The sequence below is a fragment of the Dasypus novemcinctus genome, chromosome 1 (genome assembly GCF_030445035.2).
Source record: "Dasypus novemcinctus isolate mDasNov1 chromosome 1, mDasNov1.1.hap2, whole genome shotgun sequence".
Lineage (NCBI taxonomy): Eukaryota > Metazoa > Chordata > Mammalia > Cingulata > Dasypodidae > Dasypus > Dasypus novemcinctus.
The window spans coordinates 47,690,825-47,708,556 of NC_080673.1; the positions used below are offsets into that span (position 1 = coordinate 47,690,825).

General features: G+C 37.9%; 1 protein-coding gene across 7 annotated transcripts in view; it reads left to right on the top strand.

Moving 5' to 3' along the window:
• SLC10A7 (solute carrier family 10 member 7) overlaps positions 1-17,732 on the top strand; it is a 278,259-nt gene that overhangs the window by 234,943 nt on the left and 25,584 nt on the right. For all 7 annotated transcript variants that reach the window (XM_004456494.4, XM_023588241.2, XM_004456498.5 and 4 more), the window contains one exon: positions 10,910-10,983. In XM_004456494.4, coding sequence (XP_004456551.1) covers positions 10,910-10,983 — 74 coding nt within the window. The remainder of the gene's footprint in view (positions 1-10,909; positions 10,984-17,732) is intronic.

A 17,732-nucleotide genomic window follows, 5' to 3' on the forward strand; every position in this document is an offset into this window, starting at 1 on the left:
AAGAGATGATTCCCCTTCTGCATGAGTTTATAGACTAGATATGTGCACTGATAACCAAATATTCTCTAGATGGTACAGCAAGTCAACCTACAGTGACAAAAGCACTTCCAAAGACAGTGTTAGAACAAGGCTTGTTTTAGTGACAAGAGCACTTCCAAAGAGAGTGATAGAGCAAGGTTTCATGGAAAAGTTTGACATGAGTCATAAAAAAACAGGTTGTTGTTCAGTAAAAAGAGATGTAAAAAGGGTGTTCTTGGTGTTAGAAGCAAAAATGCAAACAGGGACAGAAAAAAACACAAGACATGGCCAAATAATAGAGTAGAGCAAGATTTCAAATAATAATAATAATGGCCAGAAAGGTAGGCCTGGGTCAGGTTGCAAGGCCCTTGAATTCTAGACTATGGAAAGGGAAAGGGAAGGGATCTGGTCAGCTTATAAGGCTTAAAAGAGTGTCAGGGCAATGGATATGTCCAGGCTCCTCCTTAGGCATGTGGTCCTACAGCACTTGATATAGCACTATGCTGATTATAAACAGTCAATAAAAAGGTATTGATTGATGTAGTTTGAACCATTTCCCCAAGTATGTGGTTGTGATTTATGAAGTAAGAGTTAAGCCTGGAGCCATTAAACTCACAGAGAAAATGTGATTTAATTGGGTAAGACTGAGCATAGGAGCAATTTTAAAGTTCTTTTTGTAAATGGCTTGTCATGTCACCTTAGATAAGATGCTGGCCTTTCAGAGGCTGTTTGTTTCCTGGTCCTGCTGGTGAACCCACTCATCCAATCAGAGGAGGATGCAGATATCCTGTCAGTGACTGTAAAATTCCTTGAAAAGATAGAGCACAGAATTGCCACTACTGGCATTGCTGAAGGAGAATAGGGAAGTGTCACACTATTTGAATTAATATCGAGAATTTTTAACATAGAGTAGACTAGACGTTCATTAGCCCTTGTAGTTTTGAGACCCTTTTATTTTGCCTCATGCTGCCTTCACTGAAGGTCCGTCACTTTTGGGAAGTCCCAAAAGTGTGATCTTGCTCCAGGGTAATGGCTCAGTAGTCTCAAAATATCCCATGAAAACATGGAGATTTTTCAATTGGACAAAATTTAGAAGATGAATTCCACATTCTTTTCATACTGAACCCCCATAGTCCTGAGGATTTTATTGGAGGAGTGAAAGACAGCAATATTGATCGAGCCCCTGCTCCCCACTAGGCACTGTGCTCGGGGTTGTGCATGTGAATCTGACAGCATAGGCTGTGACACTACACACTTTTGTTGTTATTTTGCAGAGGAGGACCTCTTTTTTTTTTCTTTTTTTTTTTAGCCAAAGAAATTTACTTTATTTATTTAAGAGAGCACATCTACAATTTTTAAGCTTAATTTTATTAACATAAACTTACAATTTTTATTACTCAAAAGAGCTTGTACATACAATGTTTTTTTTTAATTAAAATTATTTATTTTTACGAATTACATTCAAAAAATACGAGGTCCCAATCAACCCCACCGCCCCCACCCTCCACTCTCCCCACAGCAACACTCTCTCCCATCATCGTGAGACATCCATTGCACCCAGTAAGTACATCTCTGAACATCACTGCACCCCGTAGTCAATGGTCCACATCATAGCCCACACTCTCCCCCGTTCCATCCAGTGGGCCCTGGGGGGGTCTACAATGTCCTGTAATTGTCCATGAAGCACCACCCAGGACAACTCCACGTCCCGAAAACGCCTCCACATCTCATCTCTTCCTCCCATTCCCCAAACCCAGCAGCCACCATGGCTACCCTTCCCACACCCATTCCACATTTTCTCTGTGGACATTGGATTGGTTGTGTCCATTGCACATCTATGTCAAGTGGGGGCTTAGATTCCACATGGATACTGGATGCACTCCTCCTGCTTTCAGTTGTAGACACTCTAGGCTCCATGGTGTGGTGGTTGACCTTCTTCAACTCCATGTTAGCTGAGTGGGGTCAGTCCAATAAATCAAAGTGTAGGAGCTGAAGTCTGTTGAGGCTCTGGGCCTGGGTGTCTTATTATCAGTCCAGAGATTCAAATTCCCTAAATATATCTTAAACCCCAGCACCAACTACAATTCCAATAAAGTAGCATGCAAGTCTTGTGGGAAGAGATCCCCTCCGAGTTCAATTCCATCATGTAGAAACACCAGCTCCAAAGAAGGGCCATCTGCCATGGCAGTGAACCCCATCTGCCATGACCATAGAACCCGTGGGTCTCTTTATCCCTCAGAAGAACCAATACCTGGGGTTGTATCTACTTTATCTGTCTCTTAGACTCTGCTCAGTTGTGCATAAGGGCATTCCTTCTGACAACCTCCAGACTCTTTTTTAGAGACTCATAGCCTTATAATCTCATTTCTCCTTTCCATTTCCCCCTTATATTAGGTCAAACAGCATTTTGAAGTCATGTTATTATATGTAGACAAGGATATTCTGCTGATCCGTATTGAACCTGTAATTCAAGGTCATTTTCTAGTTGCATCTTCAGCTGGTATGTGGTAGTGATCCCTCGGTGCCAGGGAGGCTCATCCCCGGGTGTCATGTCCCACGTTGGGGGGAATGCACTGCATCTACATGCTGAGTTTGGCTGTGAGAGTGGCCACATTTGAGTAACATGAAGGCTGTCAGGAGGAAACTCCCAGGCACAGTGCTACTCTAGGCCTTGTTCTTATTGCAGATGTATAGGCTCAAAAGCATAGCCATTAGTATCAGGAACCCACTGTTGGGCCCTCCTTCCTTCCTGGTTCTTGCCATTGCCCCTGGCGGACTGCCGCTGCTCCCCAGGGTCCATGACCGTGACCCCCCGGCCAGGCGCCCAGTACCCGCCCCAGCTGTTGTTTTTAATTGTTTCCACTATGAGTATATCTAGACATTACTATATACCCTGGGCATATGCCCTGTATAACTCCCTGTCAGCCATATATATCCTGTCAATAACATCCTATATCAGTATTCCTCTGCTGCCATTGTTGAACCACTCTATGATTCAAAACTTCCTGTAAAGTGAATCCCAACATAATGTCAGCTTCACAAGAGTCTTAGATCACCGAAATTCATATATACAATATACAGTACTTCCCCAGATCCACCATAAAACCTTTTCCCTTCCATAGCGATAATCTTTTAGCTTATTCATATCATATTTCCTGATACTGATGTACAGATTCCGGGACAATAGCTTTCAAACAAGGTGACATCTGTGCTTACTATGTGGTCCATACTTTAGATTGTACAGTTTTCTAAATTTTTTAGTTATCCTATGTTTTGCCTTATGGTTTACATTATTAGTCTGTCGTCCCCTATATGTTTCTGGTGTAATATTACATGTTTTATATTCATCCTCGTGTACTCTCACAGAACTCCTCTCTTGCCCCCATATTCACCTTGGTTCCTTCCATCCCACATTCATTTTCCCCCTCCCCTTGAGGCCCACAACGCCAGCCAATCTCTATTTCCCAAGAAGCCCTGTCCAGAGATCCTTGCAGCAGTATTCAGGGCCTGACTTTCTCAACTGCCCTAATGCCCTGGGAGCCATCCTTTCTCTCGAGAGATACAGTTCTCTCTATTTGATGGCATTAGTCCTCCCCAGGGTGTGGGTCCACCCCAACTCTCACTTCTTGGGTCTCTTCCCAATGGTACAACCCACCTTGGCAAAATGAGCCTTCAGCTATTCCCCCGGAGTCCGTCCCGCATCAGACCATACCCCCTGAGCATCCTAACCAGGTGTCCCTCCTACTTATACTTTGATACGATTTTCTCAACTTTTTGTTCTCAACGGACACCTGACACTCTCCCATGTTTGTATGTTGCCCCTCCCTCCCCCGAATTTTTGGACAATATTACCCCTCTTCCCATCCCCAGCCCCCCTCAAACCCACAAAGCCCCACCCGAAGGCAACCCCTTGCCCCCATTTTGTCCCTTCTTTTTGCTCATACTTACCGCCAGCTCATCACAGATTCCACCCCTGCAGACGTTAACTCACATCCTTCCTCCACCCCCCGCTTTCCTGTAAGCCTCTTTTCCAGACTCTAGCTCTCTGAGGCAGTTTGCTTATTTCATATCATTGAGGTCATATAGTATTTGTCCTTCAATGCCTGGGTTGCTTCACTCAACATAAGATTCTCTAGATTCATCCATGTTATCACGTGTGATTGTAGTGTATTTGTTCTTACAGCCGAGTAGTATTCCATTGTGTGTATATAGTATTCCATTGTGTGTATATACCACATTTTATTGATCCACTCGTCTGTTGATGGGCATTTGGATTGATTCCAACTTTTGGCGATAGTGAACAATGCTGCTATGAACATTGGTGTACATATATCGGTTTGTGTCCTTGTTTTCAGTTCTGATGGGTATATACCCAGCAGTGGTATTGCTGGGTCATATGGCAGATCTATGGTTAGGTTTTTGAGAAACCGCCAAACTGTAAGGAGGACCTCTTAAGAGTAGTTTATTTGGGTAAGTTGCCCCAAATCATATAACAAATGGTACTTTGAGAATTGAAATTCATTTCCATTGGACTGCAAAGCCTATGCTTTGTTCACTGCAATAAGCTACCTCAGTTATTTTAAAAATTCATAATACTTATTTTGGTTGGGAATTTGCAGAGAGTGTTTAATGAATTCTTCAAGTTCACACACACAAGTAAATTAGTCCAAGATACCAAAAGTTTGAACTAGGGCCCCACTGGTTTATACTCCATTGAATTCCATTCTCTTTTTCTACTTTTTGTTCCTCCCAACTTGAAGTAGTGAAATTGGCCAGGGTGGTTTTTTGTGTTTGTTTTGTTTTGTTTTTTCCCCAGCTCTTCTTTACCAATTCAGTAAATCTAAATCCTGGTTGGTAATGAAGAGACAAAATAAAACTCAACATAGAAATCATTGTCTCTTTCGTACAGCACGTGACTGCACTCTGATGATAGAAGCATAGTCTAAAACCAGCCTAGAAAAATCATCTTACCTGTAACATTCTTCTCATCTGGGTAACGTTTCTTAGATTTAGTGACCTGGACACCATTGTTCCCATCCCAGGGTCTGCCTTGTGAACCTTTTCTACTCTGGGTATTAAAAAATAGATTTGAGAGTTAGTATTATGTGTTCTTGTTTATCTATTTGCAGAATCATGCCCAGGTTAAAAAGTACAACTCTGGAGTCAGACAGACTTGTGTTTGAGTCTTATTTGGTAACTTTGCAACTTTTGTTGTTTTCCCCATTTATAAAATGAGGATGTTAATAGTATTTACCTTAAAGCGTTGTTTGGAGAATAAATAATATGCACATAAAGGCTTTAGCATAATATCTTCCATAAAGTAAGTGCTCAATAAGTGTTAGCTACTAGTAATATTCATAATATCAAAGTAGTTTATTTTTATCTATTATATCAAAACCAGTGATAAAAGAGAAAATTAACTTTTCTACCTTTTTTATTTATTCTTTTTTATTTTTCTCTGTCCCAGTTGCTAGGAAACCAGACAATACTCCACAGCCATCCATGGCAACCTAAGCTAACTTTGAGAAACTGTCAAAGTTAAAAAAAAAAGTTGAAAGTTTAGTAAAAAAACAAAGCAAAGCAGTAACTGGGAACCTCTTAAAAACATATAGAAAGACAGTTGGTAAGCTAATAGCTAGAGTAACAGAAACCTAGAGTGCCACTAGAGTGATAAAAGAAACCTGAGAAAAGGAAGAAAGTATTTAAATATTAGTATAGCTATTTTAATCCTTATCAGTATGGTTTCAATCAGATGTCTCAATCTGACTCTCACCATAGCCTGGAGAGGAGGGAAGTCTAACAAGTGGAGGAAGAGAAGAAAGGAAGGGAGAGAGGAAAGGAAAACAAGCTTTATTACCACTGTATTAAAGATGAGGCTACTAAACCAGGGAGCCCTGGGTGACTCGTTTAATGCCCACTGTTAATGACAAACAAGGTCTCTTATAATGAGTGAAGACAAAGTATAAAGCATAGAAGTTATCGAAAGAAAGTATTTCACATGAAAGTTTTCTCTAAAAACAATGAGCTTAGATGGAACTATCTCTGAGGACCTTTTCTACTCCTACCTTCTATGATTCTCCTAGTAAAATCTTCTGACATGTTTTCCTTTGTGGGTACTGCAAAGGAAGACAGAGTAAATATTATGTGGGAAACATTGATTGAAAGCTTTGTAAGAGAATAAAAAGACAGTTGGGAAGAAAAGGAAATAAATATCTCAAGGGGAGCCAGAGTGATCAAAGAATTATAAAAACAGAATAAAAAGAAAATCAATGTTAAAAAGAGATAAGGGGGCATTGGAAAATAAATAGTAATGTGATTCATTTCAAGAATGTGAGCAGCAACAAGAGAGATGTTAATCACTGAAAATAATTATAATCAATACTACTTAAATAAAATGATTTTAGCAGAATGTTTAGTTTTTCTATGTATTGTCATGACTTTCTGCCACTGAGCCACCCCTTGACAGACAGCTGCTTTCATATCTTATATTTTGTTCTGGAGTTTTTGTTGTCATTGTTTTAATAATGTCCTTTAAGAAGGGAAATTTATCTCCAACATTGAGGAATGCCAACTTACTCGTTGTGTGACTTTAGGCAAATCATTTAACTTCTCTATGTTTCAACTTCCCATTTTGGAAAAAGGAGGGCAATAATATTCTCTACCTTATAAGGCTGTTCTGAGGAGGAAGAAATACTAGATGCCAAGTACTTAGAAAAGTGCTCAATAAATGTTGACTCCCATGGTTATTTATCAGCAGCAGCAGTATTAATGGAAGGTTAGGTGAGCATCTGTTCCATTGCCTTTCTCTTAGATCTGTAATTTAGAGTACTCTATTGCTATATAGCTGGAGTATGTCTGCCCTATATGGGGGAATATTGTTTTTAACCTTAAAAAGTCAATCTCAATGCCTTAATCATAATCCCCCCTCCCCACTGACTGACTCTGTATCAGTAGAAACCATAGACAGTGTTCTAACTCAAATCAGGCCAGAAAACCTCCCAATGTGGGCTTAGGTTCGGCTTCCTTACCTGAAATGGAAGACAAGTAACGATATCTTGGAACTGTCCTCTTGAGCGTTCACATTGTGAATACTGTTCAAATTAATAGCAGCCGGTGCCAATTCACTCAGAGTCCCCTTGATCAAGGCAACTCTGACACATTGGAAATGTGCTGTAACCTAGAAAAGAGCAAGCTCCCGAGCAGAACACAGTTCACTAAAGGGGACGTGTTCACCAGACTCTCTTGGAAGAAAAACAAATTGCACAGATTCAGATGCAGGAACAGTTGATACAAGGACGGCAAAAGACTGAAATGGTCTTTGTAGTATTACTTACACCACAAGAATTGCTGGAAAACTGGAGAACATCCCAAACTGGGCCAGTTGGTTTTGCTACATTTTCTACAATTGTTGATGGGCATTCACTCCTGCATGGAAGTTTTTAATGCATTGTGAATTGACTGTATATCAGATTCTCCAGTTTGCACATTTCAACCTTTTTCTTTTTTTGAGGTACGGGGGCTGGAGATTGAACCGGAACCTTGTATGTGAGAAGCCAGTACTCAACTCCTAAGCCACATTGGCTCCCCTGAGTTGGTTTTTTTTTTTTTTTTCCTTTTGTTTGCTTATTTGTTTTTTTGTTTTTAGGAGACACCAGGGACTGAACCCGGGACCTCCCATGTGGGAAGCAGGCGCTCAGCTGCTTGAGCCACATTCACTCCCTCAACCTTTTCTAATGTCTTCAGTTCCCAGGCCTCAGTGTTACATCAAACTCTCTGTGGATGAGTAGAGAGCCTACACTTTACAAAGAAAATAAAATCTCTGACATAAATTGCCTCTGCTTTCTCATTCTCTACCTAAAATTTTCCGTGTTTTTCACCCACCTTGTTTTCTTTTGCTTCCAACTCAGAAGCTGTAGGAAATTCCCCTCGGGCTTACCTTCTCAGGCTTGTCTTCTCAGCCCTCTTTGGGGGCTTGGTATCATCAGTTATTTCTATCTGCTGTATCTTCAGGCCTCCCTTTAATGGTTCAAATTCCCCTGACTCTTTCTTCTCTTTGTGAGAGGTCCTGAAAATACAGCCCCCTTTCACTACATGAACTACGTACATTTAACATCAGCTCCTTGACCTCCTCCCCAAACCCCTTTGGGCATCCTCTTCTGTTCCTCTTTTCCATGAGCACCTTAATGATTGTCTCAGTTCTTTATGCTCAAAATTTCTAATTCGTCTTTAATTCCTCCTCTCTTGAAGCAATAATAACAATGATAATATCAAAATAGCATGTATTGAACACTTAAGATGTGCCAAATTCTTAACAACATTGGTATTTATCCTAATATTGTCCCTAAGAGGCAGGAAGTATTATCCTCATCTCATATATAAAAAAAGAAAAGAAAATCCTGCTAGGAGGGAGAATTGCTTAGAGGATAACAGTTGGCAAGTTCTTTTAATTCTGTCTCCATGTCTCTCACCTCCATTTCCTGCTCTCACTGTGATTCTTCAGGCCTTTAAACTTCCCGCTTCCTGGCTTGTCTCACCATCATCCCATCATCAGTTTTACACCCTGTTGTGTGATTGCTCCTCCTTGAGAACAGGTCTAATCATGTCATTACACTATCCCAAGAATTCGGCAGTTCCACTTAGCCCATCTTATCAAGTCTATACCTCTGGCCATAAGTCGGAGTCCCTGCATACAAGTTAGCCTGCAAAAATCTGCTCTTTGCCAACTGCCCCCTGTGCTCCCATACTTCAGTTTCCCTACTCCTTACTTAAAATACACACCTACACATGTCTAGACCAGTTCCCTAAGGCACAGCTCAATTTATTATGAAGGTTTTTGTGTCCTCCATCACTCACACACATACATATCCATGCTAGAGATTTTTCTTCTCTTAGATTAACACTTTCTCTCTCACTCATTATCAATCTCTCTCCTTTATAGCATATATCCTTTCCTTTTCTATTATAGCTATTTCTATACTCCTTTCATCTCTCAACCCATGCATTTACAGAACCAAAGAATTCCTTCTATTAAGTCTATAGTAGGAACAAAGGGATGAAGTAGTATGTCAGCTATGCCACACAATGACTAAGAAGCATAGTATCACAATGTAAATATGAGAATAAAATGTGAAAACAGTAAATAAATATTGTTATATTCAAATGATACAACTTCCTTGGAGAATCCTCAGCTAAGGTGAGACACCGAAGATTCAGTTTGGAAAGTTGGCATCAAAAAAGAGTTGGAGGGAAATGGATGTGGCTTCAGCAATTGGGCCCTCATCTACCACATAGGAGGTCCAGGGTTCAATTCCCAGGACCTCCTGGTGAAGGCAAGCTGGCCACGTGGCGAGCTGGCCCATGCAGGAGTGCTGGCCTGCACAAAGAGCTGGCACACAAGATGATGCAACAAAAAGAGACACAGGAGAAATAATAAGAGACATAGCAGACCAGGGAGCTAAGGTGACAAAAGAGATTGAGCTCTGGAAGATCCCAGAATCAATTCCAGTGCCACCTAAAGAAGACAAGCAGACACAGAAGAACATGCAGCAAATGGGCACAGAGATCAGACAGTGAGCGCAAAACAGCGAGGGATGGGGGAGGCTAAATCAATCAATCAATCATTTTTTTTTTAAGAGTTGGAGGTACTATTGGTTAGGTACCATGAACATGTGTCTTTTTGGAAGAGAGAAGACCAAAGGGCAATTTAAATATTCTCTTGACACATACACAGAGGATGGAGGGTGGGGGAAAGGCTCCTTCCTTCATCCACTTAGTATGTATCAGAATAAACATGATGTGGGTCTTACTTAGGGAAATTTTTTCTGCCAGTGAACCTCTTTAGATATGGTCATGAGGTTACAGTGGAAAATGGTGAACTCTCTTTCTTCAGAGATTTAAAAATTGGATAGATTGTTACACGCAGGTCACGTTCTGAAGCGTACTTCTGTTTGCTAACTGTCTTACCTGAATTCAGGGCAAGGAATGAATACTCACTGTAAATTCAAATCCTAAATCTATAGGAAAGAACAAATTCTAAAATATTAATGGGGGCAAAATAATAATTACTATTTTTCAAATCTTTTCAACTTGTAGTTCTCTAAATTTTTACTATCTAAAATAGGAAATCTGTTTATGATATCCCCCACCCCCAGTACTAATCTCTATAAAATTTAGTGGTCTTTCACTCAACAAGAAATATTTTTAATGCTTAACATGTTATTTAACAATAGTAGAGCATAGTAGTTAAAAGGACAAGCACAGGAGCCAGATTCAATTTGGCTCTATCACTTTCCAGCTGTGAGACTCTGGGTTAGTTATTTAACTTCTGTGTGCCTCATTTTTCTCATTTATAAGTAAGGATAGCATACCACTACCTTGTACAGTTGTTGTCTTCCCATGTAAAGACCTTAGACTGATTCCTGGCACATAATATCTGAACAAAAATGATAGTACTGATTTTACTAAAACATGATATTTAATCTTTGTTCATACCATGTATTTCTCAAACGTGTGTTTTCTGCCAAAAGGATGTGTTGTTCCTTGGTAGCATTTTTGGAAATATATTAATTGTCAGTCCACACCTAGTAACTTAGTTAAGAGTTGGTTGTTACATTATTTTCATAAACTCCTGGGCCACAAGCTGATTACATGTGTCATCTTAGGAGATCTCTAGCACACATTGTTAAAATTTCCCCTTTACATGGATAAATAACTCAGAAATGACTTTCTAAAAAGAAATTCATATACTTCGGTACTTTGGGGCATAGACTTACTTCTGTCACCAGGATTGATCAAAGGGATGTTAACATGAAGGTAGGTACTACATTTGATTTATGATGTGTGAAATAGGCTGTTTATAAAAGTATTTGTAAAAAACTCTTTTTGCCCCTAGGAATAATTCGGGCTTCACACCAGCAGACACAGTGGCTATCATTTTCTGTTCTACACACAAATCCCTCACATTGGGTAAGTGATTCATGGAGTTGAAAACAAACCTTTAATATTACCCTCAAATAATTGCATCATATTACTTTGAAATACTGTATTTGATTGAACCAGTTTCTGGAGCCTAAATTTAATAATGTAAGATTTAGTTTAATTTGTAATCATGTTTTCAAGTCTCAAAAGATTTTCAATGTAGAATGCTAACATTAAGAGCCAAGGAAGAAAAAGAAATAAATAATAAACTGCTTTGAAAGAGAAATGAGCAAAAACTTTATTGCTTTGGAAAGCCCTAGAGTTGCCCCTGGAAAATGTAACTTCCTCTCTGGTTGCTCAGAGCACAGTGGGATTAATGTTACAGCTTTAATTTGATATTGAGGTTAGTTTAAAGTTCGTTTTGGAATTTTATGTTATTCCAATAAGGAAACACGGTACATAGCCATCATTAACTCAATCTGATTAGCACTAAAAGTGAAATAAATATTTACTTAATGGACAAAACTAGGTCAAGAAGGAAAGTGCTATTTTCCTCTTAGCTTTACCCAATTTAGCTTATTGATAAGCTGTCCAGACATTCAGAATCTGTGTTTTTACTCATTAAAAGTCAGAAATTTTATACAGACTTCTTGGGGATGATAGGCATGTTGTAGTAAGAACCTCATATTAAAAATTCCTCTACCAAGAATCTTGACATTTCTCTAGGTCTGCTCATATTTTTAAAAAAAATCAGTTTGTAAACTAGAAAATGAAGGCATTTCATAATGTTTTTTTACCCAAACATATTTGTATGATAGTGCCTATTGTTAGTCTTACCAGTTTTAGAAATGATTTAGAAATTAAACTCTTTTAGGAGCAATTGTTGTTCAAGGTGTCAGCTATTTGAATAAATTATATATGCTGTCATGCATTACTAGATATTTCTTTAATTTTCTTCTTCATAGTCATCATCAAATTGAAGTTTGAAAGGCTTTGGGATCCACATTCCAGTCCTGATATTGTCCTTGGACAAATCACTTAATCTCTCTGACACTTAGCTTTCTGTTCGATAATATAGAACAGATTGATACTCACTTTGTAAGGTAATTGTAAAGAGTAAACATAAAATTTGTAAAGTTCCTAGCACAGTACTTGGTACATAATAGGTAGTCAATACATGACAAATTGAGTATAGGCATTCTAATATCTGTAGATTTTTGTGGACTAAAAGAGATAGCCCATGGCAGAAGCTTGAGATGGCCCCTCATATACAGTTTGCACTCTCTAAGCAGTGCTGTTATTATTAGTTTTTACTAACTATATTACTTATAATTGCGTTGCTACTTCCAGTGTCTATTCCCCTGACCCTGATCTTGGCGGATTTTCTTGTATCAAGTATGGTTTAGTGGTTGACCTCAAAGAAATCATCTGGCACTTGTTTCCCATGCATGTTATTGTGATGTGATATCTGGTACTCCAGGCCTCCTAGCAAGCGAAAGACTCTTATAAAGGCAGGTAGGCAGTCCACAGGCAGATGCTGCCAGATGCCTCAGATGTCCAGAGCACAGGGGTCCAATAAGCTCAAATCCTCAGAGCACATGCTGAGCCATGACTCCACCTAATACATTTCTGCTTTTCTGCAATGGGCTATTTAGCTTGAGCTACTCCTAGGGATTCACTTTTGCCAGGAAAACTGAACTGGATTTTTTTGTTTCTCCATGATGTTCTTCTGTGCTGGAGCTGGCTATGCTGAACAAAGAGCTCTAATCAAGAAGCATACTGTAGTGTGCGCTTTTCTGACTATAAGCATAACGCATACTAGTTCAGTCTTTTGTCTATTTATTTTTTTCTTTAATGACCAAAGCTATGGTTTTGGTCCTTCTGTTCTTGATGCTTTCTGAAAGCTAATTTCTAGGCAAGCAGATAAGGACTCTGAACACCAGTCAGGAGTAGTTGTGTTCTGCTGGAAAGGGTTAGATTTTTGTTTATTTTTCAGTATTTTCCCACAAAATAGGTGGTTAGACCCTCCAAAAAGATACCAGTGTCACATCTAAGTAACCATGTAATATAAATCCTTAGTAACTTCTGTCATACAACAATCTAAAGTGCTCCTAGAATTGTAAGAACCTAAGTATTCATCCTGGCTTTTCCACTAGTACCTCTGCCAGGCCTCAGTTTTCTTATCTCTAAAATTAGGGAATTTTGCTAAATAATTTCTAAGGTTGCTTCCAACTTGAATATCCTATCATTCCCTGCTCATTGCTGGCTTACAGTCTGCAGTCTTCTAACTTACGAAAGTGGGTGCTTTGCTGCCTCCCTTATCTCATGGGAGAACCACTCTTATGCCAGGTGTGCTCCTATCTGCACATACAGCACGGGGTGTTTGGATCCTGTTGCTAGGATGACCTTGTTAAGCCCTATGATTCACTGTATCAGCTGTCACAAAATTGTTCCCCTCTACTGGTGACCTGATGTCACTGGTACAGAGGCTATGCCCCAACAGTGTGCCTAAGCTACAGGCTGTTAATTCCCCTCAATGGAAATTCTTATCTGCATGGAAATGAGAGAACATCATGCTGAGTATGGAAAATTCACATTCCAGAAGCAGGAGGTGGAAAAATCTCAGGTATTATCACTCAGGGTCATACTTTCTCTTACTTCTCACTCAAAGATAAAATATAACAGATTAAATATTTCTATTTGGCACTTTTAAAATGTATCTTTCCCTTTTGCAATCATTATCATGTAATATTTTTTCTATATATCAGTATCTTAAATAGAATACATTAAGGAACCTTATGAAATACCATTCATTTTTATATCCAGTATTCATATCTAAGAATAAACTATTACAGGCCAAATGGTTCAAATATAACTAATGAACCAAAGATGAAAACTCTTGCTTAAGAAGCTTCCTGAATATTCTCTTGTACATGCACCTTCAATTTATTTTATTGTTCTTGCTTTTGCCCTATCTCAATCTTACATATACTTGCATCTACACACATGCTGAATTTGATTCATGGCTTTTATTAGTGCATTTGCCATTGATTGATTAGTTCCTCGTATTAGTACTTTTTCTATTGATTGATTGCAGATGAAGTGACTATTTGACCTTTAATTATGAGGCTTCCTATTGAAAATGACATTGAGCTATGGCTTCACATAATCCATCTGGAAAGCCTGACATGATGCCATTCCCTGGAGTTCATTCAGGAAGAAAGAGGAGCCTGAAGGAAGTGCAGAACTATCACTGTGCTTCATCTAAAACAATACTGCAGGGCTTGTTTGCTGCTCTCCTCTAGTTTCAGCTCAGGGCTGGGGGTAATTTTACATTTTGTCAGGACAGCATCACTTCCTACAGGTTGCCATAAGAGCCCAGAATTCTCCCAAATTATTTTCTGGCTTGATACTGATATTTGTGTAATAATGAGAACATATTTGATTTAGCAGAGTTTAGAGAACAGTTTGTATCCTATGGCTTAACAATGGCTCAGGGCAGTCAGTCAATTAAATCTCATCAAGAAAGAAATTCAATCCAAGATATCCTTGTGGGATTGGTATTTTGCCTTTATTTTATGTATATTTTTTTCTTGAGTAGTCAGATCATTTTACTTATCTGGAGTTCCAATATATCTATAAAACGATCTCCCTGCACTTGGAGAATGCTTAAAGATGTTTGAGATCCTTACATTAAGCGTTTATTTATATTCGCTTTTTAATGTTTTTAAATAGAAAAGTGAAAGCACATAATCTCAGAGCATGTCAACTATCAGCAGTCAATTGTAAGCTTCCCATTGCCTCTTATTTCCAAAGGAATCTCTGAATTGAACTAAAGCTCTTTTAATTTTATGTAGTGTTATAATCAACACTTATTAAAAGTCCACTGTCTGTCTCACCATTTATAGACACTTGTATAGAAAGATGGATCAAGGCAACTATTTCTCATGTTGTTTTTACTTCATTATAGGTCTCTGGTCACATTACACAGCTGAACTGTGATAAGAAGCTATTCATTAAGCCAAAGAAAATGTAGCTTTTTAGTAGACATAGGATTCTGGAAAGAGAATATATACCTGATTCTAGTATGGAATCAAGGCCCAATTTTATCACCAAAAGCTGTGACAAATCACGTAACTACTATAGGCTTCAATTTCCTCATCTGTAAAATGAACAAATGATACTTGAGATTCATTCCAGTTTTAAGTTTCTGTGAGTCTGTTCTTAGGGGAAACCATGTGGCTCAGTGGTTAAGCACTGACTTCCTACATACAAGGTCCTAGGTTCAATCCCCAGCCCTGGTATCTAAAAAAAAAAAAAAAATTATGAGTCTGTGCTCAGTGATTGATATTTCCTGTTCTATGAGATAACAAGAGTTTCCCTGTTATGTATGCAATCTTGAAAAGAATAGTCATGCAAATAATGTTATATTACAGGGAAGAAAACATAGCTGTTGCTTCTTCCTACTGAGGTAAAAAAAATATGTATGTGTATATATGTCTTCCTACTCTCCAAAGAATGTCATAGGAGTAAAATAAAATCTTGGAAAGATCTTGTTTTCAATTTTAATTTTCAAGAAATGTTAAAGGATTACCAAAATTTAGGTTGAAAAGATCATTTAATAACATTTGGGTCATTTTCCCAAGAGGAAATGAAATTGAAATAAGAAAGTTTGCATCCTTGTTATTCTTTTTACCAAAGCTTTTCTCTGTTTCTGTTTGATATATAAAGAATATTGTCTTAATACAACTATCCTATACTTGAGCAACCCTGTTTTAAAATCCTAAACCCATTAAGTCATGTTACCTGAACAGCCTTGATTAGCACGTCAGTAATTATTATCTTGTTTTGCATAAGAAGGAACCAAAGCATAGAAAAAAAACTTAAAGTTTATCCCAGCTCAGATAAAATGGAGACTAGATTTCAGGTGTCCTCATTTCTAGAACTGCATTGGCTAATAGAATCTGAAAATACTTTGAAGACCAAAATGTGCTATACTGGTTCTAAGTATTATAAATGTTTGATCTCAGCATATATTTGAATTGTCTTATAAGTTTTAAAAAGAAAATTACTCCTTAATACATTGCTGGTATAGGATACTTGTTTTTTTTTTAATAAAAATTTTATTGAAGTCTATCAATCACGCATGAATGTATGTAAACAATAAATGCATAGTAAAAGTAAAAACAAACATAGTAAAAACAAGCATGCATATCATTATACATCACCCCACCATCAATACCTTGCTTTGTTGTGAAACATTTGTTACAAACTGAAATGGCATCATCAAGTATTACTACTATCTTACATTTGGTGTATTCTTCCTATCTTACATTTGGTGTATTCTTCCCCCAACCCACCTGATTATTAATACCCTGTGTTAGTATTATACGTTTGCTATGGTTCGTTAGAGAACATTCCCATATTTGTCCTATTAAACACAATCCATTTTCCACCCTTGAATTCCCTGTGTTATACAGCCTCATGTTTTGTATAGTCCATTCAAAGCATACACTCAATGGCTCTTATTTTCATCACAGAGTTATGTTGTCACCTCAGTCAATTTTAGAATGTTTTCACTACTCCAAAAGGAAAAATCCCATACCTTATGTTCCCCTATAGTTGTCTCTTAGAATTGATATATCTTCTTGGCCACTGATGCAGAAATACTACAGTCTTACTGTTAACTATCATCCATAAGTTAATTTGTTGTAATTTCCCTTGTATCACCATATTCTTAACACTTTGTTTAAAAAAACATACTTATATTTATACCATTAACCACAATCTTCATCCACTACCAAAATCACTGTTATACATACCCTAGACTATTCTCTAGCTTCCTTTCAATTGACATATATATCCATAGACTACCCCTTTCAGCCACAATCTTTTATATATCAGCAGTGTTAGTTATATTCACTATAATGTATCGCCATCAACTCTATTCATTTCCACACATTTACAATAAACTTTATTAAAAATTCTATATACGTTGAGCGTCTCACCTTCCATTCTCAACCCACGTTCTATTTTCTAGTAACTTAGACTCTAGAGTTTACCTCCATGAATTTACTCATCATAATTAGTTCATATTAGTGAGACCATATAATATGTGTCCTTTTGTGTCTGGCTTATTTCATTCAACATAATATCCTTAAGGTTCATCCATGTTGTCATATGCATCCTGATTTCATTTGTTCTTACAGTTGAATACTATCCCATTGTATGTATATACCACATTTTGTTTAGCCATTCATCAGTTGATGGGCACTTGGGTTGTTTCCATAGTTTAGCAATTGTGAATAATGTTGCTATGAACATCAGTGTGCAAATATCAGTTCATGTCCTTGCTCTCAGTCTTCTGAATATATTCCTAGTAATTGCTGGATCATATGGCAGTTCTATATTCAGCTTCTTGAGGTACTGCCAAGCTGTCTTCCACAGAGGATGTAACATTCTACATTCCCACCAACAGTGAAGGAATGTTCCTATTTCTTCACATCCTCTCTAACACTTGAAGTTTTCTGTTTTGTTTTGTTTTGTTTGTGGGGATTTTATGGCCATTCTATAAGGTATGAAATTATATCTCATTATACTTTTTACTACTTAGAGCCCCTTACCATTCCAAATAAATTTGATTACTGGCTTTTTGATTTCTGCAAAAAAATAAATAAATAAAGGCTGTTGGGATTTTTATTGGGATTGCATTGAATCTATAAATAAGTTTGGATAAAATTGATATCTTAACTATATTTAGTCTTCCAATCCACGAACACAGAACATCTTTCCATTTA